Source organism: Lemur catta, chromosome 1, assembly GCF_020740605.2.
Source record: "Lemur catta isolate mLemCat1 chromosome 1, mLemCat1.pri, whole genome shotgun sequence".
NCBI classification, from domain to species: Eukaryota; Metazoa; Chordata; class Mammalia; order Primates; family Lemuridae; genus Lemur; species Lemur catta.
In genome coordinates, this window is record NC_059128.1 from 32,796,587 (window position 1) to 32,824,007 (window position 27,421).

The 27,421-nt window shown below is 33.0% G+C and overlaps 1 protein-coding gene and 1 pseudogene across 5 annotated transcripts in view; both read right to left on the bottom strand.

Moving 5' to 3' along the window:
- Positions 1-27,421, bottom strand: part of FUT8 (fucosyltransferase 8) — a 266,970-nt gene that overhangs the window by 112,481 nt on the left and 127,068 nt on the right. For all 5 annotated transcript variants that reach the window (XM_045565543.1, XM_045565561.1, XM_045565552.1 and 2 more), the window contains exons 4-5: positions 2,482-2,597; positions 2,201-2,363 (exon numbers count right to left, since the gene is read on the bottom strand). In XM_045565543.1, the coding sequence (XP_045421499.1) occupies positions 2,201-2,363; positions 2,482-2,597 (279 nt within the window). The remainder of the gene's footprint in view (positions 1-2,200; positions 2,364-2,481; positions 2,598-27,421) is intronic.
- On the bottom strand, positions 23,813-23,900 carry LOC123631241 (annotated as a pseudogene).

A 27,421-nucleotide genomic window follows, 5' to 3' on the forward strand; every position in this document is an offset into this window, starting at 1 on the left:
TTTGAGCAAATGTAAAAATGAAATGAGGATTTTTTGTGTCATAAAAATCACCAGAGGCAAATATAAAAGCTCATCTTAATTTTAATTCTTTTTTTGAGATGGAGTCTCACTCTGTCACCTGAGCTACAGTGCTGTGATGTCAACCTAGCTCACAGCAGCCTCCAGCTCCTGGGCTCAAGCAATTCTTCTGCCTCAGCCTCCCGAGTAGCTGGGATTACAGGTGCATGCCATCATACCTGGCTAATTTTTCTGTTTTTAGTAGAGACGGGGTCTCGCTCTTGTTCAGGCTGGTGTCGAACTCCTGAGTTCAAGTGATCCTCCTGCCTCTGCCTCCCAGAGTGCTAGGATTACAGGTGTGAGCCATTGCACCTGGCCTAATTTTAATTCTTATACTTAAAAATCATGAAATGGTCAGTAAGAAGGTATATTCTATATAATATAAATCCTTTCTATTTGTACATTCATTTGTTTCAAGGTTATCCTTTCTATTTGTACATTCATTTGTTTCAAGGTTATTTATCTAATGTTTGGTTGTATTTTGCTCATTATTTGTATTACCACATTCTATTCTGGCTTCCTGAAGTTAAATTACTACGCTATGAAGTTATATCCCAGATTCAGTATCATTTCTGCTTAAGACAGAAAAATAAATTGACTTTGGTACTTTTGCTTTCCATTTTTGTTTTCAGGGAAATATTATTTAACATGTACTAAATGGCACTGTCAGGAATCATAATACATTTAAAATAGATTTCATCCAACCAAAAATATAACATTGATTTACATGAATTTTTCAGGGGCCCTTTTATTATATTCACTTTTCATTTGTATATGCAGTCACAAGTATATGCTCAAATTATATGTATAAATTATATTTACAAAATAATTCTTTAAAGAATTACTTTAATTTAGAAAAGACCTAAAAATTAAATTCTCAAGTAGTTTAGTTAAATCATTCAAACCTTAAAATTAAACATTCCATCAGAAGTTAACAGCCAAAATTCTTCTTTACATACCACATATTCTACCCAAGTCAAATCCTCTTTAGATCTGTATTTTCCTATAAAATTGCAATAAGCAAAGCACACAAGTACAAAGCTCCATTTAATAGAAGCTTGGTGTCTAGAATCAGCTTTAGGGTAGACAAGTACTAAGGACAAAATAAGTACTTGGTCTAGTGGTCTAAGTGGCCTGACTGCAAGCTAGGCTAACATTATCAAAGGTACTGCCTAATGTTTGGCCTAATCATTCAGTGCTCCTTAAATTCCATGCTATCATATTTCCATAGATTCATGACTGCTAAATGATTCCAATAAACTGATAGATTTGTAATTTCATTTAAACAGAACAATTTTTCAAAATCATTATAATAATGCTGGTGATGTTAATATATATGCATCTATTGTTTATATGGGGTAATTCTTTTCCTCTTCACAGTGGTAGGTTGTACAAATACAACAATTTTTCTTTTATCAGACAGTAATTGCCATCAGAATCCTACTGGGAACATAGACTTTTAAATATAATAGGCCTAAGGACAGGTTTCACTGTATTTATAATGATTATCAGATACATTTTGTTCTGCATGAATACACCAGCACCAAAAATGTTTTCTTTTCTATGGAAGATAAACTACACATTATTTAGCAATGTGTAAATCGGAGAAACAAACTTAATGAGGCAGATCTCAGGTTTCTCTTTCTAGCAACTAAATGGAAGAACAAATAAGAGAATGCTTCATATTATCAAAAACCTGTTAACTTTTAATTAGAAATCCTAAAAAGGTGCTATTTTAAAGTTTTTAATGTTTGAATTAGAAACATAACTGCTAGCCTCAGCATGAGTTCCAATGTACTGCAATGCAAAACTGCATGCTCTCCTTCAAATATTGATTAAATATGAACAAAATTTATAGAAAAATATTTTAATATATTCTTGGCTGAAACCACTACCTTTAGAGTTTATTTAGGGTATAAAGATTTCTAGAAATACATTTTAAATAATATTTTCTGGTGATATATTTTGGTTGATGAACTGCATTTGGCAATTACTATCCTTTGAGACCTCTGGTACTCTCCTGCTCTTAAACATGGTAGGTATCATTTACTACTTAGTAGGGAGATTAACAAAAGTTTCAGTTTCCCATGTTAGATTATAATCTTTTCTAAGGCCCAGATGAAATGTAAAGGGAGAATATTACCTTTCATGATGTCCTAAGTCCAAAAGAAATTCATCTGTGTGTCTTTGGAGTTCATTTCCTTCTAAGTTCTTTAATTTCTTCAGTTCACTCTGCAGGAAAAACCAGAGCTCTTTAGCTCCATTTTCTATTCTCCTCCTCAGGATTTCATGATCCTTCCCCAGACCTGCAGTCAAAGAATAGAGAGTATAAGCGCTTCCAACATTTTGATTAAAGGAAGTTTTTAATTATTTGTGCTAAAGCCAATAAACTAAGGGGGTAAAAAACGCTGTATGATCACCTACCATTTCTGGTTTGTTTCTTGTAATTTTCAATCTGTTCTTTGGCCTTAACAAGTTGCTCTTCTAAAACACGTACCCTTCCCGTAGCTGGTCCCTGATCAATGGGACCTTCTGGTATCCTGTAGTTCAGGGAAGAAAATGTAAATATTTAGCTTTTAAATTATGCAACAAGATACAAGCTTAGTTTGCTAAAACATATGTACTGGTAATCCTACAAGTCATTGAGCCATATAGCACAAAAGAAGTACCATATAAAATTTTCTCTTCAAAGGTATGGAATTAACCTTTATAAAAAATGAAATGATGATAAACAAAAACAGAAAATAATAATCTAACTCAGAAATATATGGCCTTCTAGAAGTTAAGAAACCTTTAGATCTGTTTCCTAAAAAAACTGTTATCCTATTACCTAGAGCACCACTATTAGTGGCAACATGGTCAATTCATCATTATGTTGAGCATAACAAAAGTGAAGGAGAGAGTGAAGAAAAGGTTTAGAGGGAATAAAAAAGCACAGCACATATCTGAACATGTTTCTATGGACATACTCAAATGTCAAATACAAAGTATTTCTAAATTAATCACAGTATGAGGGTATTTAAATCTGGATTTCAATTCATAAATTCATGACAGATTACTAAGCATTTGTTTTATAGGGAAGAAAAAGAGTAGAAGATGAAATATATTAGAAAAAGAATTGAAGGTTAATGTCCTGTTTGTTTCTATCAGCAACAAAAAATACCAGTCAACAGTATAAAATATTGGCATATAGCAAAGGAACTCCAAGATCTTTTCATTATATTATCAACCTATCTGTTCAACTTCTTTCCAAACTGTTCTTGTTTGTAACATGGTTTGTTTTTACATGACTTTTGGTAGTATTCTGTACTCAATTTTGACATACAGACATAAAATTTTGTGGTAAGCTGAACAATGGTCCCCCAAAGATATCTACATTCTAATCCCTGGAACCTGTGAATATTACCTTATATGGCAAAAGAAACTCTGAATATGTAATTAAGTTAAGGATTTTGAGATTGGGAGATTGTTCTGGATTTTCCAGTATGCCATAATTGCAATCACAAGTGTCCTTCTTAGAGGGAGGTAGAGGGAGCTTTTACTACAGAAAAAGAAACAGTTATGTGGCTCCTAGCTTTGAAGATGGAGGAAGGGGCCACGAGCAATGCATCTTTAGAACCTGAAAAAGGCAAAGAAACAGATTCTATCCTAGAGCTTCTCTAGGGAATGCAGCTCTCCTAACACCTTGGTTTCAGCCTAGTGAAACTCATTTCAAACTTCTGGCCTCCAAAACTGTAAGAGAATAAATTTCTGTTGTTTTAAACCACCAAGTTTATGGTATTTGTTATAGCAGCAATAGGAAACTAATACATACATATGTATGTATATACCCTTTTGCAAAACTGTTGTGCAAATTAAATAACAGCTGACTTTTCTTTCAAATTTAAATGAGATAATGTTTATAAAAGTACTTAGCACAGTGTCTGGCAATAAATTTTATGGAGGCTATCATATCTGACCTTAGTCATTCTAGATATAAGAGGTAATCTTAAGTCTTGGATATCTTTTCTTACCATCACAATCAGGTTAAGGGAATATAATTTAAAATTATAGTTGGTACAACTTAATTCAGATGTCAACATTGTCCTTTGATGTAAAGACTCTGGTGTAGTAGTAGGATTTTTATGACTTCTCTAACATTTTTATTTGACTGATAAAGCCAAATTAATTGTCGATTACCTACCCTACTTCAGAATACATGGTTAGTAAAGTAGCTATTGCTACAGCTATATCAGAATAATTTGAGGCATTTTATAATTTCCTATAAAATCATATGCATTAATATTGATTAGGAGCATAAAAAATAACCATCATCCAACTACACAGAATATGAATGAAAAAGCCTTCATTTGTATAAGCACACAGTGAATAATGATAAAATGAATACAGTAGTTAGGTGCACAATTATCCAATTTATGAGGACACATACATTCACAAATGAGGCATGTCCTGGTATATAGTTTTTAAAACTTACAGTGTTTAAAACTTGGCTCTTAATCTCTTTCAGAATTAAATGGCTGGTTTCTAGGAAACATTTTGAAAACAGAATAAAACTTCTACTTTTTGGGATTTATTTTGGTAGCAATATGCCATAGGACAGGAATGTCCTTTTTCAGAACATGCTTTAGTCACAGAAAAATTCAGACAGTAGAAAGATTATGTCTATATTCTCCTTTTTATCTCATTTCTTCATATATTAATAGAATAAATATCAGGAGCAAAACAGGCATGAAAAAATAGTATATAATCTTTTCACCAGATTTCCATTAAGTACTAAATCTAATCTAATTCCAATAAAACATAATGGAACTAGTGAGTTATATTATTATATCTAATAATCTAATCCATCTGTGAAGAAGCTGTAGACAAAGAAAAGTACTGGAGAAACCAAAAAAAGTAAAAAAATAAATAAATAAAACGCAACTATTTTTCTAAACACCATCCAGAAAAGAGCCTACAATGAACAGTCTCTTTTCTCAATACTTAGGGAATGGAATGCTTTATTAACATGTTCTCTATGCTAAAGATATATAAGACTTCTGCTTCTGGCCTAGATGGAATAAAAGAGATCAAGATTTACCATCCTGCCTAAAACAACTCAAAATCCAGAGAAATGTATAAAATGGTCTAATAAAAGTAGAATACGGCAATAAAAGGCAGTGATCACCAAAGAAGGAAAACAAACAATGAGAGCCCTATGACTGCCCCAGCTTACTGCCTTGAGAGTGTTTCCAGACTACAGTATTTAAAGGGGAATCCAGGTAAACTCTAGCAAATTCCCTGAGTTGAAGAAATGGAGCTAAATCTAAAAAGACCAAGACAATTAGAGTTTAGATGACAGAGTACTATAGAGGAGAATGCTGAACAAAGAGAGAGCTCCGGAGATCTGCAGAGGTACCACTTGAGAATCAGCAGTATACTGATCAGCACATGCAGGTAAGGAAACTACTCAAGGCTACGCGAAGAAATCTGTAAAAAGGATTAGGGGAAGTAATACTTGGCATTCATACAGCGCTGGTGAGACTAGTTCCTGATCCCACCAGCCAAATTGGAAAACTTTATTATTCACGGGGCAATGGGTAAAATGCTCAGAAGTATTTGGCCTCAATAGTGAGGAAATTAGCACCAGACTAAACATTACTTGGGTCCTCCTTAACAATTCTTAAAAGCAAGACTCAAATGGATCAAACTATTTTCAAATAGCTTAACTATATTCCAGAACAAAGTTGAAGAATATTTATAAGAATACAAAAGTTTCTATTAATAGTAACCAAGGTACAATTCATGATGTCTGAAATCCAACAAAAGAAACTGGAAAAGACAAACCATAAAGAGGAGAAAAATCAATCAATGAAAATCAGCCCAAAACTGACACAGATGTTAGAATTAGCATTTAAGGAACAGTTGTTATGACTATGTTTTATATGTTCAAAAGTGAGAGACAGGGAAGATATAATAAAGATCCAAGTTGAACTTCTAGAGATGAAAACTATAATTCCTGAATGAAAAATATAATGAATAGGATTTATTGCAGATTATATTTTGTAGCTTCTACCTTAAGAAACTAAGAAAAAAGGAGCAAATGAAACCCCAGGTATGTGGAAGAAGGGAGATAATAAAGATCAGAGAGGAAATCAATGAAATGGAAAAAAAGAAAGACAATACAGAAAAACCAATGAAACTACAAACTAGTTCTTCAGAAAAATCAGTAAGATTGACAAACTTTTTCCTAAAGAGCCAAATAGTAAATATTTTAGGTTTTGCAAGACAACAGGCAAAATAAAGCCTATTACTAAAGTACATATATAACATTTAAAATGTAAACATTTAAAAATGTCAACTCATTCTTAGCTGTGGGCCATAAAAAAAGAAGTGGCTGGTAGGATTTGGCCCATGGGCCAGTTTACCAACCCCTGTTCTAGCCAGACTGATCAGAAAACATAGAGGGAATATGTCCCAACTCATTCTATGAAGCCAGTATACTGATACCAAAATCAGAGAAAGACAGTATAAGAAAAGAAAATTATAGACCAATATCCCTCATGAACACAGATAAAAAAATTCTAAAAAAAAAAAAAATTTAGCAAACCAAACCCAAGCATATATAATAAAGACAGTAAATCACTATTACATGGGATTTATCCTAGAAATGTAAAACTGGCTTAACATTTTAAAAAATCAATGCAATTCTTCATATTAACAAAATTTTACAAAACACATATGATCATCACAATAGACTCAGAAAACATCCAATATCCACTCCTGATGAAAAATGTCAATAACTAGGAAATTAAGGTAACTTCCTCGATCTGATAACAGGCATCTATGAAAAACTGTTAACACCATAGTTTAATGGTGAAAGAGTAAATATTTTTCACCTAAGATCAGAAACAAAACAAGGATATCCTCTCTCACCACCTCTATTCAACACCGTATTAGAGATTCTAGCCAGTGTAACATGCAAGAAAAAGAAACAAAAGACATCTAGGTTGGAAAGAAAGAAGCAAAGCTATCCTTGTGTCCAGATAACATGATAACCTATGTTGAAAATCTGATGGAGTTTAACAAGATTGTAGAATACAAGGTCAACATACAAAATTCAATTTTATCTTTATGTTCTAGCAAAAAAACTTTCACTTGATATCATTATTACTTACAATAATATCAAAAACATGAAAAATTAAGTATAAACCTGGCAAAAGATGGGCAAGATTTATAAAGTTATAAAACAATGGTGCCTTTGTTTAGAAATTGACAGGCCAATTCTAAAATTTATATGGAAATTCATAAATCTAGAATAGCCAAAACAAATGTGAAATACAAAGAAAACTGAAAGACTAACACCACCTGATATTAAGACCTATTAAAAGTGGCCTGGTGCGATGGCTCATGCCTATAATCCTAGCACTCTGGGAGGCCGAGGCAGGGGGATCCCTTGAGCTCAGGAGTTCAACACCAACCTGAGCAAGACTAAGACCCTGTCTCTACTAAAAATAGAAAAATTAGCTGGGCATGGTAGTGTGTGCCTGTACTCCCAGCTACTCAGGAGGCTGAGGCAGGAGGATTGCTTCAAGCCAGGAGTCTGAGGTTGCTGTGAGCTAGTCTGATGCCATGGCACTCTAGCCAGGATAACAGAGTGAGACTTGGTCTCAAAAAAAAAAAAAAGTCTTATTAAAGCTGCATACAGTAATCAAGACAACAAGGTACTGGCATAAAGACAGTAAAAGAGAATAATGAAACAGAAAAGAGAATCCAGGAATAGGCTCACATATAAATGAAAAAATCATTTTTTACAAAGGTAATTTAGGGACAAAGAATAGCTTTTACAACAAGAAGTAAACAAGAAATAGACCTTTTGACCCTTAGGCAAAGTTTTCTTAGATATGACACAAAAACATGATCTACAAAAGAAAAAATTAATAAATTGGATTTTGTTGAAATTAAAAGGTCTTCTTTTCAAAAGACATACTTAAGAGAATGAAAAGATAAGCCACAGACCATAAAAAAATATTTGTAAATCCTGTATCTATTAAGACTTGTATCCAGACTACATAAAGGACCCAATCATCAGAAAACAACATTCCCCCTTACCACCATGGACAAAAAGATTTGAACAGATGTTTCACCAAAAAAGATACAAAAGTAGAAATAAGCACATTAAAAGATGTCAACCATCATTAGTCATTAGGTAAATGGAAGAAAGGTGGGCAGTGTGGTAGCAGCACTAGATATGTAGGATGGCCTGGTTCATTGATTACATCTAGTATCATAAACATGAAATAGTTAAACTAGGGTTTACTGCAGATGATCTTCATTTCTATTTAAAAAGCCTTTTAAAATGCCTACATCCTCATTAGTATAGTGGTGAGTAATAAAGAAAAAAAGAAAAAGACAAAGTAAATTGCCTACATATCAGGTTTTTTTGAGATTTGATGCATATTTCAAAAATTATTTAATATAAAATCTTCCTGAATAAAACATTTGATGCCCTTCTAATACCGAAATATAAGCCCTACTCTAAATAAATTCAGTGCATATAACTCAAAATATGAAAATTAGTAAATCACTACTTTGCAATCAGAATATGAAAAAAACAGTGATTTGTAGCCAAATAGAATGATATAAACTTTTCTCATCAGAAATTAAACTTTTCTCATCAGAAATACATTTAATAATTCATCTAAAACAGGCTGCCTTTCATAAACACTTGCAATAATAATTCCATGAATGTTGGAAAGAATAAAGATCTTAATAAAGAAAAAGAAATTAGGCACAAATAAACAATATTAGGAATGAAAAGGGGATCATAAACACAGATGAAGAATTTGAAAATTCATCACAAAATAACTAACCATTTTCAGCCACATAGTTTAAAAACTTGGAAGAAATCAATAATTTCTAGAAGAATTATATTACCAAAATAGATTCAAGAATATATGGAAATTTTGTCAGTAAAAATCTATTGAATTAAATAATACTCTAGGGTCCAGGCATTTTTATATGTGTTTTACAAATCTTCATTCAACATTTTCTAAATCAAAGTCTTCTAGAAACTATAAAAAGAGAGGAAGTTCTAAAATTCCATTGCTGAGATTAGTATAAGATTAATATAAAAGTCGACAAGGATAATGAAAGAAAGAAAAATTAAAGGCTAGTTCAATTATAAACTTATTTTTAAACTCCCAAATGATATGTTAATATAGTAATATACTAAAAAATACATGACTATCCATGTAGACTTTATCCTAGGAATATCAAATTGGTTTATGATTACAAAAGCTATTAATGTAAGCTCACTGCATTAACAAATTAAATAAAATTACAATCTCAATAGAAACAAAAAATCATTTGATAAAATTTAACATTAATTCATTATAAAAATCTTGGCAACAAGGAATGAATGGAAGGTAAACTCCTTAATTCAGTAAGGAGCACCTATCAAAAATTTATAGTAAATATCACATTCCATGGATCAAATCATCACTTTAAAAGTATTCCCTTAAAAAAAAAGTACTCCTTTTAAAGTGAAGAACAACAGAAGGCAGGCCGGCCATCTATGCTTCTGCGCTGGATGTTAGTCAATGTAATAAGAAAGAAGTATAACTTACAAGAGTAGGAAAGGGAGAAACAAACGTTACTCACAGATAATATAAACTTCAATGCAGAAAATCCAAGATAATTTACAAACTCTTTGCACTAATAATAGAGTTCAGGGAAGCTGCTACATACAATATAAATGTACAAAAAATAGTTAAATTTCCTATACAATGACAAGCACAAACTACAAAATGTATTTTAAAAATATCATATTTACAATAGCCAACAACAAAATCACAAAGTATCAAGAAATAAATATAACAAAAGAGTAATAAGATTTGTATGGAAAAAATATATTAAGTTTTTTGAAGAAGTAATCATTCCTCAACTTGATCTACAAATCTGATGCAATTCTAATAAAAATTCCAAAAGTTTTTTTTATTGAATTTGACAAAGGGATCCTAAAATACTTATGAAAAAGCAAAATCTCCAAAATAAACTATATAATTTTATAAAATAAGAAAAAGAAAGGAGGATTTGCCCTATCAGATAAAAACAAAGTTATAATAATGAAAACAATGTGGTACTGGCACAAAGTAAGATAAATAAGACTAATGGAACAGAATAAAGCACCTAGAAACAAATTCCAGAATATATGACAACAGAAGTATCATTCTAAATTATTAGGAAAAGGATAAATTATTTAATAAGTTATGCCAAGATAGCTGGCTTCATGGAAAATTCAAATTTAAACTGACAATCAAAACTTTAAAATTTCAGAAGAAATTCTGCATTCTTCATGATCTTGGGAGAGAAAACAATGACTAAAATAAGATTTTAAAAGCCCAAATTATCAAAAGGAAGATTGATAAATCTTACTGCCTTAAAAATTAGGAATTTCTGTGCAGTAAAATTAATAAACAAGCCACAAATAGAGGAGAATGGAAAATATATAACTGATATAGGATGTTTAGCTAGATTATATAAAGAACTCCTTCAAATCTATAAGAAAAAGGCAATGTAACAGAAAAATGTGCAAAGTCTATGTAGCAATTTATAGATGAAGACGTTATTAATAATCTTGAGAAGTGATCAGTATTTTGGGATAACTAGGATATTCAAATTAAGATATAATATTTCTCATCTATTAGACTAGCAATAATTAAAAAGTGTGATATTGAGTGTGGTAAACATATGAAAAAACTGGAACTCTCACATATTATATTAATTTTTGAGGGCTGACATAACAAAATACCATAAACTGGGTGGTTTAAATAACAGAAATTTATTTTATGACAGTTCTAGAGCCTAGAAGTCCAAGATCAAGGTTTGGTTTCTTCTGAGGCCCCATTCTTGGCTTGCAGAAGGCTGCCTTTTCTCACTGTGTCTTCAGCATATCTTTCCCTTCTTTGCAAGCCTCTCTGGTGTCTTTTGTTTATCCAAATTTCCCCTTCTTATATGGACATCAGTCAGATTGGTTTAGGGCCCACCTTAACGACCTCATTTTAACTTAATCACCTTTTTAAAGGCCCTATCTCCAAATACAGTCACATCTTAGGCACTGGGGCTTAGCGCTTCAACATATGAATTGGGGTGGAGGATGGACACGATTGAGCCTATAATGTATACTAAAAGTAGAGATGTAAAATTAAAACATTCTGCTTACAAAATATTACTAAGTTGCTCCAAAGTTGAAGATGCACCTGTATGAAGACTCAGAATGTGTCCTGTGTAATCAATCATCCTAGAGAAACTTTAGCACATATATACAAGGAAACATGCACAAGGAGACACTAGATGCCCATCATCAGAGGAAAAAATTGTAGTTATTCATATACAGTAATCTATACTGCAATTAAAATGAACAAACTATACCTACAAGTATCACTCATACATAATCTTGCATGAGTTTCACATTTTTGAGTGAAAAAAGTCACAGCAGAATACATATAAATCCAGTATGATACATTCTTACAAATTTTAAAAACATAAAATAACATGATTTCATACATACATAACTGGACAGGGGATATACACAACATTCAGCATAATCATTCCTTTCGGAAGTGGGGAAGGAAAATGAGATTAAGGAAAAAAATTGTATCTGTATTTTTTTTCTAGCAATCTGAAGCAAATATGGCAAAATATCAATATTTGTACAATCTGAGTGAGAGACATAGGGTTATGTTATTTTTCAAGATTTGCATATGCATTTGAAGTACTCTTTAATTAACAGACACATTTTAATAAAATTGGATTTTAAAAAGGGTAGTTGCTCATCATTAATATTTGACTCTAAATTTCTGACATTATATAATATTATTAGAATATTCCCATAAAAATATCAAGTGGAATGTCATTTATTCAGAAGAAATGAACCAACACAGCTGCCTATCACCTACCTAAATTTTTAGTCATTACTTTATAGTAGAGCTGCTAAAATAAGAGCATTTCATTTTACCTGATAAAAGGAATTTTTTAAAAAATAAAACAATTGATAAAGAAAATCTGTAATAGTGGCATTCTGTCAACAAACTACTAAGGTTAACATAATTTGGACAATTTATAAATATAAACTAAACTGGCTGAAAATTGGAATTATATTCAATGACTCACAGATGCTCTTTCTTTTTTCAGTTAGAATTTTGAGTAGTCACCCATGGGACTAAAAGATTTCCAGTAAAAGCACAAGAAATAATTATACTTATTTATTGTCAAGGCTTGCAAGAATCTAGTATGAAAGAACCAGGTCCTCTATCTATCAATAGAAAATATCATTTTATTCAAGTAAACTGCTTCTTGTCATTATACTTATCCATTTAACCTTATGTGCAAAAATTTGAAATTATAATTTTCAAAATTTAATATAACTTTCACACTCAGATAGAAACAAAGAAAGGGTAAAAGCGTCAAGCAACAACATTAGTTTTAACAGAATTATCATTCCTGCAGATCATATTGGGCTAAATGATGAGAGAAAGAAATAACAGAATAATCACGTGGGACAATATGTATCCAAATTCAGCTCTAAGATACTATGATGATATCAACACTCAACAAGTCTCTGGCTCATTTCTTCAAGGAAATCTGTGTCCATGTTTACTTTGATAAGTGTAAACTAGACTATATTCTTTTATCATCCAGCAGCCAAAAACAGAATAACATAGACTGAATAGCTAGCTGTCCACGCTTACTTCAAATGTGTTCAAAGAAGGCAATCTGGAGAAAACTCACAAATCATGGCAATGAGTGATTATTTTAATTGAAGGTTTTACCTCCAGATTTTTTTGACAGAAATTAATTGCTTACTTATTTGCTCACTCAATGTACTGCTAATTTCCTTTAAATCCTATTTACTTAGAGTGCAACTGAAAATAGAATACATGAATAAAGTTTTTTTAAGATATAAAATTATACATAATGAATAACAGGTCCATGAACCCCAATGTCACTGTTGACAGTGTCTTAGGCTTTTTTCTCTAAATGTTTTATATATTTTAACAGCTGCAGAATATTCAACCCATGGAGACATCATAATCTTGTAACCTAACCCCTACTGATGATAAAGTTGTTTCTATAACCGCTTAATTAATGTAAGTGCTTATTTGTCATTCCTCCCTGCCACATTCAAATCTGTGAGGGCACTGTTCTCTACCTAGCACCTGATACATGCTCTGACACATAGTAGTTGCTTCAAAATATTTTTGCATAAATGACCTCACAAACAAATCGCTGAGTACTTATTACAGCTAAGAGGAAAAAGAAGAAGTGGTAAATGCAGGGAGGAAAAAAATAAAACCCAAAGCTCTGTCATATAATCAGCTAAAATCAGTGAAACGAAAATACAACATTTGTAAAACTGAAATATGAGTAAATGGAAAATCCAACTGACACACTTTTTATAAACTCATGTTTTCCATTAAGAGAAAGAGAAAATGCCCAAGATACAAGTTGTTGTGTGTAATTTAGACATATTATTCTAGGTTTACTTGATTAAAATAAATGTACAGTACTGGCCTTGTTATCAAGGCATACTACTTTTAAAATCTATAGGTTTTTGAAAAAATTTTCTACAGTACAACAAAATATCTCAACATAACATTTAATTTTCTTCATGTACTCAAAAGGGCAAGAATCTTTGGTGAGAATATCTTCTGGGCATTGGATTTACAGCAGATTACTGAATTTTTGTCAGAGCTTATATACTAAGTAGACCTGATAAAATAAACTATTACTGTAAATCTTTTCTTACAAATAAAGAAAGCCATTAAGGGCTTTATTAAGAAATAGAAAGGCCTTGATTATCTGTCAATTCACACTATTGCAAATCTTTCAGATGTAAGAGTCAAAGGTAGAGTAAAATGATGATAACACTCCAATTACTAGTTTACTAAGTGAAGCAGAATACTTAGGACAAAATGTTGAAAAGAATTGTAAACCTTACAGAGTACCATGCGATGTCTATCCCAGGAAAGTATCCTGCAATTCTTCTAAGTATACTTAGTTAACAGAATAAATTAAGACATATTAAGAACAAATTCACTGTCAGATGGCATAAGGTATAAATACCTGGCTCAATGTTACCCTGATTTAGTTGTCCATATTCGTCAGTGCCACTAGAGCCAATTATCCTCAATGTTTTAAGATAGGTGTTCAGAGTTTCCAGGCCTCCAAAGAAAATTCTGTTACACTATCATGGACTTTATTCCAAGTCAAGCCATCTGAGATACACATCATTCTAATTAAGTGTGGATAAATCAGATGACTCATCACCATCACTGAAAAGATCATTCAAATTAGTACCTTTTAAACTGGTGGTTAGGTGCATTATCTACAGCAATAGTATAGACATTAAAACTACAGTTTTTAGAGGAAGACAGACTTTGATAAGAGCCTTAGCATATATTAGCTGTGTGGCTCTGGGCAAGTTATTTAAGCTTTCTAAGTCCCTTATCTATACTATGAAAATAACAATAGTACCAAAGACTTATTTTGAGAACTAAATGCTCCAAAATAGTAGGGGCTCAATAAATGTTACCTATTAACATTTTTATTGTGTTCTATTGTGGAACAGCACAGGTTATTGGTAGAATATCTTTATGGTACATCCCTAACATTTTATAAAGATTATAAGAAATATGACAGCTTCCTCTTATGAATTATGCTTGCCGCTAAGCTAACCAGGATGACTGGTCTAGAAAAAATTTAATAAAATTCTACATATCATAGTAAGTGTTTAGATAGGACCATGCTTGGAAAACGCAATAAACTAGAATATAGCAAGTTCTACAAGAGACAACAATCATGAATTTTAAACTATAATTTTTTTTAAAAAAGAATCTCTTATGTCATCAAAGAATTGTGTAGTTGATATTGTTGAGGTTGGATATTTGTCCATTTGCTTTCTTATTATGCTATCTTGGAGATGTTAGTTGAAAACTACCTAAAGAATAAATAAGATTTAGTAACTTTCCTAGCTATTCTGCAAAACCACACCATAATCTTCTAGAAAAATTTGAAGGAGAATGAACGGATGGCTCTTAAAAATTTCAGTAACATTAAAATAGCTGACCATGTAAGAATGAAAGACAATCCTTCTCCCGAACAATAGTCTGGATAAGTGCCGTAAATAAATTAACAGCTTTGGAAAGAATATCATGTAAATTATATGACAATATCAAGAGTTTTAACCGAGCATTGCTGCTGTTAAAGCAATGATTAATAAGTATGTTTAATCTTTAAACTATGTATACTCACATCCAAGTAAAAAGATGCTTTTTATTATAATATTATAGTAGACCTATATTTAAAATCAAAACACATCAAAATTATAACTTTCCATTTTACATATGTATGTGCATGTGTTAATCTCTGTGTATACTTTCTTTAACCCAGTTTAAAAACTAAGCATTGCAAAAGGGCAAAAAACCCAACAGAGCCTAAATAGGACAAAAATTAATATTCAAGTGTACTGAAAAGGTTTTAGATTCCAGATCAGCAGTTTGTCAGGTCATTTTACAAACTTCATTTCCATTGTTATTACATAAATTTATATTTCCTAGCCTTGATGATATTATTTATGCTGATACTTCTAGAAACAAAGACAGAGTAACTGTTTATCAGCCACAGCAGTAATATTTTAGGCTAGAACTGATATACGAGAATACTGTGGAAGATAAATAAATCATTCCCACCATGTTCTTTGATAAAGAATACTGTCAATCCTACTTAATTCAAAGTGGCCTTTCTTCCTAAAATCAAGTAATTGGTTTTAGTTCTAAACCAGACTAAGGTATATCATAGAAATGAGGAAACAAAATACTTTACTTTTAAGGAAGATAAAGTAAACCCTGGAAACAAATTTTCCTTATAATTTCAATTCAAAAAACAAATTCTAATATCTTTAGCTCATATTAAAATAGTCAAATAGACATAATAGGTTCAAGAAAAGTCTCTAAATATTTTTGAAATTATGCTAATTGATGGCATTCTGATTATTATATCCTCCCATGTTGACCACATCCACTTTCAGATATTTATGGATTAATTAATAAATGCAATATAAGGTACCAGATAAATGCCATTAACAAAGATTAAGTATTCTAATGTATCAACTAAAATTTATATTTTAAGAATTCACATTTGAAAGTAGTTTTTCACTAATTATCTTCTTCCTACTTTTAATGGAAATTAAAAAGTCAAATTTGGCACTGTGAAATTCATTAGATGAGCACATCTTAGAAAAGCACATCATTTTATGACTATTTTAATTTCTGTATTAATACCACATTCCCTTACACAGGTATTCTTCAGACAATATTAATCTATATCCTTACTCTGTGAAACACAGAATCTGCAGTATTCATGATAGATTTTGAATATTTCAAGAGCAAAAGAAAATCCGGTTTGTTTGCTACAAAAATTTTTCCTGTTTCAAAATAAATATAGTAGATTTCCCACTTAACATCAAGGTTCATTTTAGTTAAGTTATCTTACTCTATATTAAAGCTAGTGGATATTTTCCTTACTCTACTCTTTTTCACGTAAAAAGTAAATAAATGGTACATGGCATTGACATACAAAGACTCATAAAAGGACTAGAGTTCAAGTGATTGTGTTTTACAGTGGTTCAAGGGAACATATGGTAGAGATCAACAGGCAATCTAGGATTAGGCTGGAATTCCTACTAAATTATTTTGGGGTATTATAAACATTATTGAAGCCTGGAAGGACAGACCAATTATCTGAAGACTAAAAGAAGGATGTTAAACTGGATGTGTAACATAATCTCAGAGGATGTGAAGAAAATGGAAAAGAAATTAGCAAAACAACCATGTGTAGAACTGGCTCTTTGGAGACCGTGGTCTCATAAACCTTGTGCAGTATTGATTCTATCAATGCTATCATTTACAGAAATGTATACTTCCCTAAAAGGGGTCATCACCTTTTTGAATGTTAGGATTCTAGCATCCCAGGTTGAACACCCCCCTCATTTAAGCCAATCACTCTGGTTTCTGATATAATCTATAGGAGATCATAGCCTCCACACAGCCTTAGGGTACTTTAACCACCTTACATGTTTGATTTTCAGCTCCAAATGAATACCAATTCAATTTTATTCAATAACCATTTACTGTGAACTTTAATTGTACCTTACATGAGATAACTATGAGGAGATACCAAATAGTTAAGACATAGATCCTTAACCTACCTACCCTTAACAAGCTCACTGTTTAATTAGGGAAAGGCAGGCAAGTAAGCAAACAATTACCATCCACTGTGAAAAGTACAAAAGCAAATTTGGGTCTAGGTAACAGAGTGAAGGAAGTGATTAACACTGTGGAGTGACTAGATAGACTGAGAAGGGGCAATGGTAGCTTTTACAAAGAAAACTCATGAACTGTATTTTAAAGGATAAACTACACTTCGTACTTAGGTTATTAAGTATGAAATGTCTAATTCTATTAATCTAATGTCTATTAAGTTTGACAGCTGATATCTCTGACATTTCACTTTGACACTTCTTGTTTTATTTTGATTGTGAAGGTACATCCTCAGTCTTTCAAACACATGTTTTGGCTTGTGATCATCTTTCATAATTTTTTAGAGCAAATTTTGTGAAAACATGAATAAAACAAAAATTTGTGTTATTTTTGAATATGAATTCTACAGTGGAACCAATGCAGCACAGACAGCTTGAAATATCAACAAAGTGTTTGGGAGGGAGGTGGCTAATGAACCCACAGCATGCTGATGATTTGAAAAGTTCCATTCTGGTGATTTTTATCTTGAAAATGAGCCATGTGGGCGACCTGAGACCAAGGTGGATAATGATGAGCTGAAAGCTATAGTGGAAGCAAATCCATCTCAATCTATGTGTGAATTAGCAGCAAGGTTTGATGTTATTATTCCAACAATATTGGGCCATTTGAAACAAATCAGCAAGATAAAGAAGCTAGATAGATGGGTTTCGCATGAATTAAACAACTGTCAGAAGAGAAATCATCTCGAAGCTTGCCTTTCTTTGCTGTCATGATATCAAGGCGAACCATTTCTACACCTTATTGTTGTGTGATGAAAAATGGATTCTTTTTGACAATCACACTCATTTGGCACAATGGTTGGATAAAGATGAAGTGCTGAAATACAGTCCAAAACCAAATATTCATCAAAAAAAGCTAATGCTGTCTGTTTGGTGGTCCAGAGCTAGTATTACCCATTATAGCTTCATGAAACCTGGCCAATCGATTACAATGGATGTCTACTGCAACCAATTAGACGAAATGATGAGGATGCTTGTCATTAAGCAGCCGAGATTGGTCAATAGAGATAGGTAATCTTCTTGCAAGACAACACTTGACTACATGTCACACAAACAACACTGCTCAAACTACAGAAGCTGGACTTGGAAACTCTGTCATCCACTGTATTCACCAGATCTTGCACCAACTAACTACCACTTCTTCCAGGCTTTGGTCCCACTTCTTGCAAGGAAAAATATTCAATTGTCAACAAGATGTAGAAAATGCTTTTTGCTATTTCATCGCCACTCGCTCTCTAGGCTTCTTCACTGCTAGCATGAACAAGCTACCATTAAGATGGCAAAACTGTGTCAACAGTTTAGGCGCAAACTTTGATTACTTGTACTGCTTCTTGTTTGAGATATAATCAAATAAACTTGATTCAAAATCGGACATTTCATATTTAATCTATTAGGCCGAAGGGAGAAGCATTCTAGGCAGAAAGAAAAGCATATGCAAAGGACTAGTGTATGAAATGGAATGGCAGAGCAGTTCAATATTGCTGATCTTAGGAAGTGGTGGAAGTTGAAAGCAAAGAGGTCAGAGCCAGTACATAAAGACTCTTATGCCACGTAAAGAAGTTTAGATATTTTTACTATATGCAATGTAGAGCCACTGAAGAGTTTTAAACAAGTTATGGCAAGATAAGATTGTTATGAATATTCACTTCAGCTATACTCGAGAATGGAAGGTAGGAAGGGAGACAGATCAGTTACTAAGGCAGGAGACAGAGTTAGAACTAAAGGAGTACTAACAAGGCTAGAGATGTTGAGGGATTTGATGGCTTACTAGTTAAGAACCTGAGAAAGAGTCTCTACCTGCTCCTCTCCTTCCATAACAAGTCCAGAGTAACGTTATCAAAAACAATAGAGGTGGAGAGAAATAACATTCAAGAACTAAAAGAAAAGAGATGCCATTTTAGGAGCTTCCCTCTCTAATAAATTTTGGGAACCTTTGGGAATCAAGGATATTTTCTTTAAATAACAACAGACAAAACTTACAGGACAACAATGAATGGGCAAGGCAGGGCAATCAGGTTTTTTTCCTTCATAAACATAACACTTAATATCCTTTAAAATGGTCCAGAAATCTAATTCAAAAATTAAAAATTAAAAAAAAGATAATTCTGATGATCAGCCAGACTTTGAATCACTGATTCTGAATCTAACATTAAAGAAAATCTAACATCTAAAGAAAATAGGGACAGGTTAATATAATATTTCTAAATTAATTATGTCATATACTGGTTCATAATACCTGTCCTCTTTGGTCCTTAGCTGAAAGCCATGAAGTGAGCCAAATAATCTTCTGAATAGTAGGGTAAACGTCAAGTCTCAGTAGAATATATTTGATAAATGTCAACAAGACAAGGAAAGTGGGCAAAAGGGCAATCTGCCCACTAGGAGGAAGGAAAAAGTGCTGATGAAATTCGATCCAGCCTTCGTGGCAATAGTGAATATTTACTGCTAAGAACACAAAAGGTAACCTAAAATAATTTTATGTTTTTTGATTTCTGATTATTCCTATCGAATTAAATAAAAAGAAAAATAATTTATTATTGCTCTCTTTTACTGGTAAATAGAAACTACTATCTTGAGCAAAAGAGAGAACTATTTTCCACAAAAGATAGAAATAAATGAAATGCATTATTCCCAATGCTGACAATATACTTACATTCAAAGTTCCAGTAACTCAATAGATTGCAAATCCACGTGGATTATTTTAATCGGAGAAGGTATTGAATATGTCTAAAAACTTCTAAGGATAGTCTGGAAGATAAACTGTCCTACTCCAAAATTAAATGTCTTTTAGTATATTATTTATTATACAAAACTAGGCTATTTACATGAAAGAATGATATTCATTACATGTAAGCCTAGTATCATGTCTTCTGCCAAAGGCTGAAGTTTGAACAAAGCCTTTATATTTTTGATAATTAAGGAAGACCTTATCACTTACATATTCATTCTCTCAAAGAATTAATTCCGGCCGGGCGCAGTGGCTCACGCCTGTAACCCTAGCACTCTGGGAGGCCCAGGTGGGAGGATCACTCGACACCAGGAGTTCAAAACCAGCCTGAGCAAGAGCAAGACCCCGTCTCTACTAAAAAAATAGAAAGAAATTAGCTGGACAACTAAAAATATATAGAAAAATGTAGCCGGCCATGGTGGCGCATGCATGTAGCCCTAGCTACTTGGGAGGCTGAGGCAGGAGGATTGTCTGAGCTCAGGAGTTTGAGGTTGCTGTTGAGCTAGGTTGACACCATGGCATTCTAGCCCAGGCAACAGAGTGAGGCTCTGTCTCAAAAAAAAAAAAAAAAAAAAGAATTAATTCCCCTATAAGAAGCTATTTCTTGAATGAAGGGAAAAAATAAGTCAATTCTCCTCCTCAAAAAAATCCACTGTTTTTTTGTCCATAAGTTACAAATATATACTTTATTTCATACTCATGAACTACTTTACAACAGAAGAACAATTATAACACAAAACCAAAGTGAAAACCCTCATATACATCCAAAGGGATTCAATGCCTGTTTTAAAAATGAAGCTGGCAAAAACCCAATTGTACATATGGCTGAAAATGCACAAAGTTGCAGAAAAGCCTTCATAATTAATCCCTCAGTTGATAAGGAACTGGAAACTTCCTGAAGATCTAGGAGGTGAGATTTATAAGCAATGACCTTTTGCTTATTCCCAGGTTTAAAAAAATTTATTATCTTGTGATAGATTTTACACATTTTTAGCTGCAACCAACTCATGTAAAGAATTGTTATAATCAATCAGTGACTTGCCTACAGTGTTAATGATTTTAGTAAAGTATGCTGCTATTTAATACTAGATCATACATGATACACACCAAAAAAAAAAAAACTCTGCTTTAATGGTGTACATTTCTCTGGGTTTATGTGCCATAATAGTTTAAGAGAAAGGCAACAACTAATTTTCAGCTGAGACGTTAAAGATGGGGCTCCTTCATAAAACATTTTAGCTTCAAGCTATGCTACCTGAGAGATTAAGACCAAGATAAAGACTCTCTTCAGCTTCCCCTCATATTATCAATGAAAAAATGATCACTTGTTTATAAAATCATAATCATAACACTACCTAGCCTCTAATAACTCAGATATTCCCTAATAACTTAGATACTCTAATAACTGCCTTTCATTAACAATGTCAAGTTGCTTTGACCATGCTAATTAAGTTACACAAAATCCCAGTGAGGTGACCATTATTAATAACTTTAGGTTAATCCTTTCAAAGAAAGACTTGGATTTTTCCTGCATATTATTTTGCTGCCTGGCTGAGGTATAACACAGTTGTCAGAACAAGGGAGTTGAAGTTCAAAGATACAATGTATTATAAGCTCTCAGAAGTAGAATCTCATGCCCCTTTCATGTTCTCAACTATTTCAATCTAAACCTGAACTAAATAGCAAGCTATTTTGCCCTTCACTGAAAACAATGACAAGTGATATACCAAAAGAAAACATAGACCATTAATACCAAGTCCAAGGGAAATTTGGGTTCTTCAAATCAAGATTTAAATTTAAAACTAAGTCTGCATTCAAGTAACTTGAATGTATTCACACAATTATTCTTACACAGGAACAATTAACCTTTTGCACAAAAACTACAAGGCTTTGTTTCCAAAGTGTCAACAAAGTACTCTCTACTTTCTTCCATTACCATAGAACAATGTACATTATATGTATATGTGTATTTTTATTCTTTTCTATTTTTTCATTTTTATCCTACATGGATTGCATTCCCATTTGTGTATTTTTAAAACAAAGTATAGATAAAAGAACCCAAACTAAAGGACATAAAATTTTCCCCAGTTAAAACAGAAACGTTTTTGTTTTTCCCTAATAATGAAATGACAAACGTGTAACATTCCCAAAACACAGCAGGAACACCATCTCTTCTCCCCATGGAAAATTCTATCCAGGCAGATGGAATGACAGAAGGTGAAAGAACATTACTATCCTTTGCCCTCAAGCATATAATATCAGCTTGAAGTATGAAGCCTATTCCCAAAAAATACCAGGAGACTAGGAAAACAATGATTTAAGCAGGACTTCATTGAGATACTGAACCCTTAAGTTATATGGTAGTGTTTTAGAACCTTTTATTTTTGTCTGGAGGTGAGAATCACAGGATTGGGTTTTTATTATGTTCCCACTTCACAGAAGGGCTGCAATTCTCCCATATACCTAGCATATTTCAGACACGAATCCACATTTAGGTAATGGACAAATGACACATCAGATTCTAACGTGCTGCCATCTAGGCAATGAAACCTTTTTAATTATTAGTATTCCCTATAGTTTGGTAAAGAGGAAAGAGAGAGACATCTTAAGGCATTTTCCCAATGTTCTTCTTTGGCTCCTTGATATAAAGATATGAAAACAATTTTGCAAGTTAAGTCAAGATGTTTGGATTTCAGCAAAAGCATAAACTTATCCCCTTTCCCATGAGTCTCTTTTCATATCATGTGACAAACGAACTTTTGAATCTGGACTGAGAGCCACTAGTTAGTCTCAGCTGGTCACTCAAACTGAGTTTATGTATATTCAGGAGCTATAGGGCTCCCACGTTTGGCCATGTGTATACTGAAAGAATGAAAGCTGATCTGTAGAGAGAGAGAGGAAAGGGGAGAGAGAAAGAGAGAGAGAGAATTATGGAAGACACACAAAGAGTTATCAGAAATGAGAGAAAGAGACAATGCATAAGAAAAAGACAGAAACAGATGAGGCAGACAGAATGAGAGAGAGGGAGATACAGACAGAAAGATACAGAAACCAAGATTAAAGTTCTGAATTTGTATCAGCTTTCCAATTCATGTTTCTAGATCCTCATGAAGTCTTGACTTGCTTCCTGCCCTTGAGTTCCAAAGCATATTCATGTATCCCTACAAAATAATCTCATTTTGTTGTTAGGCAGATTTTTCTTACCTGAAACCAAATAAAACCTTGAACAAGAATGGTTTATAAATAATGAAACTAAGACTTAGAGCTGTGGTCCCCAACCGCTGGCCCAGGGATACTGCTCTATGGCCTTTTGGGTACCAGGCCACAGAGCTCTGCTGCCCCCACCCTCAACCCCTAGTCCATGGAAGAATTGTCTTCCATGAAACTTAGGAACCAGGGGGTGAGTGATGGGTGAGCAAGTGAAGCTTCATCTGTATCAGCTGCTCCCCATGGCTCATATCACCACTTGACCTACACTTCCCCTGCCAACCCTGTCCTGTGGAAAAATTGTCTTCCATGAAACTGGTCCCTGATGCCAAAAAAGTTGGGGACTGCTGGCTTACAGAGGATAAGTAACTCACAGAGGTCACACCTAACTAATAATTAAATACCAGAGATAGAATATAAATTCAAATTTGTCTGACTACAAAGCCTGAATGAAGATATGTATGAATAAATGAAGTTTTTTTGTTTTTTTCATTGCTAATCTTCTCTGTATCATTCCAATTTTAGTATATGTGCTGTCGAAGTGAGCACATAAATGAAGTTTTATAAACCAGTATGCCAAATAAAAATATATACAAACTAAAAATTTAAATACTGAAAGATGTAAAGGAAGGGTTTAAGGCAAAACAAACTATAATTTTCACTTCATATTAAATAAATTGAAGGTAACATATATAAAAGCACTTAGATCCTGAAACACAGGGTGTATTAAACATTAGTAGAACTTGACTGTGAATCTACATGTCTTCACTCTTACTTTCTCTACTTCCTCTTTAATTGCTATACCTAATCTAACATATTTCCTTCTTTGCTCCATTTTTATGGACCTCATAAGTAAATAGCAACAGTGATAGATGGTAACTCACTTTCTTTAATCTTTTCAATAAGGAGTTTCAAAGTTTGATATTAAGAAGTAAACAGACTCTTAGCTGCATAATTCAGACCTAATTCAAAAAGTTTAAAGGAAATAAATGTGAAATGTTCTCTTCCTAACTATCTGCCTACTTTACACAACAAATGAGATCCTTGATATCAAAATATGGGGCTGGAAAGAGCAGAGAGCTTATATGCACTCTCTGATTAATCATTAAAACCCAAGTAATTATATATTCTAAATGTACTGTATTTGACTCTGAATTATCTTTTTTCTTTTTTTCGCTTATTATGTTTGGCAATCTAAATAAATTCACTATCATTTATGTTGCCTAGAGCTTACAAGGCACTTGTCAAAGTTTTCCTAGGTCTTCCTGTTGGTTATGAATGGCAGTGTACATTTTTATATTTTATCACAGTGATAGCTATTATAGTGACCTGACCTACAAAAAATATTACTCCTAACACCTTTCACAATGACATGAGAATGCAAAATTTCAGAGAAAACTACTATATAATTGTTGATAAGAATTCTATGGCTGGACAACAACAAAAAATCTATGATGAAATGAAACCCCAGCCAGGCATGGTGGTGTTCACCTGTAGTTCCAGCTACTCAGGAGGCTGAGGCAGGAGGATTGCTTGAGCCCAGGAAGGTTGGGGCTTGCAGTGAGCTGTGATTGCACCACTGCACTCCATCCTGGGTGACAGAGTGAGACCCTGCCTCTTAAAAAAAAAAAAGTATTGAGAGTAAACATTAAAATAATGAAGTAAATACATTTTATATCAAAGCATTTCACAATAGCATAAATTTCCAGGAAGAAAACACATAAATTTAAAGTGAAAGAAATCATATGTTCATCATAAAAATAGAATATAGATATACAGCCACAACTGGATATTCATGACCTTACATATTATTTTAATTGGACGGAAGAAAAACTTCTGGCTCAACTCATCATGCTGACATTTATGCTCCTATCAAGCTATGTCTATATGCAGCAGAGTATGTTCAAGTACATTGTTCTATTCTCTATACCTCAAAGGCAAACTCAACACCATGACTTAGAGTTACATCAACAAGAGTCTAATGGTCTTAGCCCAATGTAATAGACAAAATAAGCTGTATCCTGCAAAGACTAAGAAAATTAAAATTTGTCAAAATGTCAATACACACCTATCGTTAACCACAATTTATATGCAAATATGCAAAAGTCCTTTAAGAGAATAGAGAAGTCATAAATATCTTCTTGCTAATTTGGCAACAGTGGCATCATTGAAAGAAAGAAAATACAGGTAGAACAAAAAAGGTAAAAATAGTTGACGTCTATTAATGATAAAACCTACTAACTCACATATCACATGTAGATGGGCTATGAAAAAAGATCCTACCAGGTTTTAACTAGAAAATAAGCCTACAGTGGATACACTAAAATTGTATTTAAAATTTACACATGTTGGTTTATGATCTTTGATACAAACATGTACAGCAATATTCTATTAATATTTACATTCTCCTTTCAAGGCTCTTGCTATGAATAACAGCTCTAGCTGCATAAATGAGTTAAAATAAGTGTTAAAAAAGCAGCAGTCTCCTGAAATGAATAAATAGTATGTGGCAAATAAATAGCTTTTGAACTGAACCTCACTTCCATAATAATGCGTGATGATCTACACTTAACAGAAAAAGAGATGTAAATATTTATTTATTTCATTAGTGAATTCCAGGTGCCCAAGACTAACTGGTTATGATAAACTCCCAAAGATGAGTCATTGTTAGTAACAGTTTTCTTTTTCTGAGTTTTCTCTATCAGTAATTTAAATATCAAATTACTAACTTTAGGACAGGAGTCCTCAAACTTTAGTATATCAGATCCACATCAAGGGCTTATTAAAATACAGATGTCTGAGCCCTATCCCCAGAATTTATGACTCAATAGGTCTAGGAATAAACACTTCAAGGTTAGTAAACTATTATATGAGGGCTGTCCAGAAAGTATCCAGCAATGTAATATAAAAAATAGAGACATTTATTGAAGGAGCTACAAGATGCAAGAAACATCATACATACAACAATGATGCCTTAGTCCCCTTCAAAGTATGCACCCTGAAACTTTACACAGTTCTCCCAGCATCTTTTACATGTTCAACATTCTCAGATGTTCTGCTTTTTGCAGGCCTTCCAGAATGTGGACTACTTTCAACAGATTCTCGACCACCTTTGAAGCCTTTGTGCCACACTTTTATTTGCGATAAACTCATCCCTGAAAACCTTCTGATCATCCGAATAGTTTCCGCAGAAAAGGAATGTTCAAGTTTTAACTCAAAATTTGATGTAGATTCATTGCTCTACTCACTCAGTCATTTTGAATGTGATAGCCACATAGTACACAAGCTCACTCAAAAGCATCTAGTGCTACATTGCCTAGTACAGTGAGGTCATCAGCGTTCATGCATACACATGCCAGTCCACTCCCCTTGGCTACCAGGTTACATCCATATTGCAAAAACCGTTCTCATTATATTAACATTGGCTAGATACTTTCTGGACAACCCTTGTATAATCAAAAGCCTACATCCCAAAGGCAGTAACAATATTAAACTCTTCAACCAGCTTTATTTCTAATGAAAACCAGGAAGTTTGTTACTAGCTACACAGATTCTAGAAATGTTATTTCATTGGTAAAATTAATTCAACACACTTGAAATATCTAGAAATATTGTAGAAGCACTCCCAACTCTGTGAACAGTATATAAGAGTATAGTAAATCCAGAAGTCAATACTCTTTGAAATGAGGCCCTAGGCTTAGGTTTCTGCATCCAGGGGCTGATTCAGAGTATTCACTAGTGCAGGGGAGGGGAACCTGCGGCCTTAAGGCCACCTGTGGCTTTCCATGACCTTAAGTGCAGCCTTTTGACTGAATCCAAATTTTATAGAACAATCCTTTTATTTTTATTCATACATTTTTGTTAGTCTTTTATATTTGTATTTTATTTTTAAAACGAACATATTTAAAATACCAAAGAATAAAATAAGTTTCATAGTAATCATCCTCTTAGATTGACCAGGACAATTAGAACATTAGTAAACCACAAGGGCTAAATTGACAGCTGCTACACTCATGATTTAGTTCTAATTTCCCCTGTGGGACTGGCGCCACTACCACATGAGGCTGGTT